At 46.0% G+C, this 2,235-nt stretch overlaps 1 protein-coding gene across 1 annotated transcript in view; it reads left to right on the top strand.

Annotated features, from left to right (window-relative positions):
• The window catches only part of SMARCAL1 (SWI/SNF related, matrix associated, actin dependent regulator of chromatin, subfamily a like 1), a gene marked incomplete at its 3' end in the record, with an annotated part of 64,417 nt that overhangs the window by 5,978 nt on the left and 56,204 nt on the right, over window positions 1-2,235 (top strand). The window contains exon 4 of the mRNA XM_008055558.2: window positions 815-1,048. Within this exon, the coding sequence (XP_008053749.1) occupies window positions 815-1,048 (234 nt within the window). The remainder of the gene's footprint in view (window positions 1-814; window positions 1,049-2,235) is intronic.

Below are 2,235 nucleotides of genomic sequence, written 5' to 3'. Positions count from 1 at the left end.
CCTTCCACCTCAGCCTTCCAAGTAACTGGAACTACAGGCGTGTGCTACCATGCCTGGCTCATTTTTTTGATTTATTGTAGAGATAAGGTCTTGCCAAGTTGCCTAGGGTGGTCACGAACCCGTGGGCTTAGGCAATCCACTCTCCTCAGCCTCCCAAAGCACGGGATTACAGGCTGAGCCACTGAGCCCGGCTAGACTTAGCATTATTTTAAACATGAGCTCTTTTTATATTTCTTGAAAATATCTTTATGCAGGTGCTTTTGCCTTTCACGTCAATTTGTATCTTTTATCAGTTTAACTATATACAGTCAAATCTATTAATCTATAAAATGCATCAGTAATAGAAAAATATCGTGTTTGAGACTTTGCATTTGTGGCTTGGTGGCTCTGGTTCTCATTCCCTTGATCTCTGAGCAGTAAGCAAAGCAGTGACCTGGGAATAGGGTTAAGTGGTGATTTGTGATGTGTTGACTTTCGTGGCTTCTCCAACACAGCCACAGAAATTATCTAGTAAGTTTATTCATCCTGGTGAGCTTTCCTCTGCTAATGTCTGAATTTTAAGCTTTTTAATTTGAAAAACTTAAGAATAAAAAGTTACATTCAATAAATATTGAAATTCCCAAAGTCTCCATTAAAGGACACTTGCACACCTTCCTAATCTAGCAACGCCTTTCCTGCCTACCTGCCAAATGTGGCCCACGTTGACCTTGTCCCCGCCTCACTTTCTCCTTCCTCCCCTGTCTGCTTGAGCATCCTAGGGCCACATCAGAGTCCTCTGCTTTGTCACTTCTGTTATTTTCCTCTTCTTTGACAGTGAAAGCCGTCCAGCATCTCCCCACAGTCACCCTGAAGCCTTTGGAAGGGGTGGATGGCAGCGAGGAGTCACCCTCCACCAGCAGCGGGGGACAGGCCAGCCTCCCTTCAGCTCCGTCCCTTGCCTTTGTCAAAGGGCAGTGCATGCTCATCTCCCGCGCCCGCTTCGAGGCAGACATCAGTTATTCAGAGAACCTGATTGCGCTGTTTAAACAGATGGATTCCAGAAAATATGGCAAGTACTTGGTCTCTGTCCGATTCCCAGAATGTATAGTGGTCTGTGATCTCAGTTTTTCTCCATCTTGAATATTCAAAAATGACTTCCTTGGTAGAATCTTCCTGTTCTCCTCTTACTATAGAAGGGTGACATCTAAATTATTCCAGTTAGTGAGCACATAGTGGGGACTGTTTTGTCATTAAGGCCTCTCAAAGAGGACACCCCCCCAATTTTCCCCAGTTACCTGGCCAATGTCTTCTTGGTAGAAGCAGGTAAAAATTCCTGCTTTAGCCATTTAACCCATTTGTTGTGTTTGTTTTTTTTAGAGATAGGGTCTCACTCTGTCACCCAGGTTGGAGTGCAGTGGCGCAATCATAGTTAATTGCAACCTTGACCTTCTGAACTCAAGTGATTCTCCCATCTCAGCCTCCAAAGTAGCTGGGCCTACAAGCATGTGCCACCATGCCTAGCTAATTTTTATTTTTTGCAAAGACATGGTGTTGCTCTATTGCTCAGGCTGGTCTTGAACTCCTGGCCTGAAAGATCCTTCCACTTTGACCTCCCAAAGCTCTGGGATTACAGGGATGAGCCACTGCCCCTGGCCCCATCAGTTTTTATTTTGGCCTTTGCAGAGCAGAAAAACAGGTGGTTGCCATAAAAATAAAGGCCTTCATCTACATAAATTTAGACAGTGGTTTTCCAACTTGAGCATGCACAGGAACCACCTGGAGGAGTTAAAACAGATCACTGGGCCCCACTTCCGGAGTTTCTGATTCTGTAGCTCTAGGCTAGAAGCAAAAATTTGCATTTCTCACATGCTACTGCTGGTTACATACCACTGTGCTTCTCCACTCTGGCGGCCCATCGGCATCACTGGACTAATTCAAAAACATGGGTGCCTGGTTCTTACCCAGAGATGCTGGTTCATTTGGTCTAAGGTGAGCCTGGGCATTAGTATACTTAAAAATCTTGAGGTGAGCCAAATTATTAGCCAGGTTTCAAAACCACTGGCAAGCTGGGCTCAGTGGCTCAGCCTGTAATCCCGTGCTTTGGGAGGCAGAAGTGAGTGGATTGCCTGAGCCTGCGGGTCGAGACCCGCCCGGGCCACTTTGTGAGACCTTATCTCTACAATAAATCAAAAAATGAGCCGGGCGTGGTAGCGCGCGCCTGTAGTTCCAGCTTCTTGGAAGGCTGAGGCAGAAGGA

The sequence above is a fragment of the Carlito syrichta genome, unplaced genomic scaffold (assembly GCF_000164805.1).
Source record: "Carlito syrichta isolate Samal-C Ts95f unplaced genomic scaffold, Tarsius_syrichta-2.0.1 Scaffold301884, whole genome shotgun sequence".
NCBI classification, from domain to species: domain Eukaryota; kingdom Metazoa; phylum Chordata; class Mammalia; order Primates; family Tarsiidae; genus Carlito; species Carlito syrichta.
The sequence above is the reverse complement of the archived record's forward strand: the minus strand, read 5'-3'. Positions and strand labels throughout refer to the sequence as shown.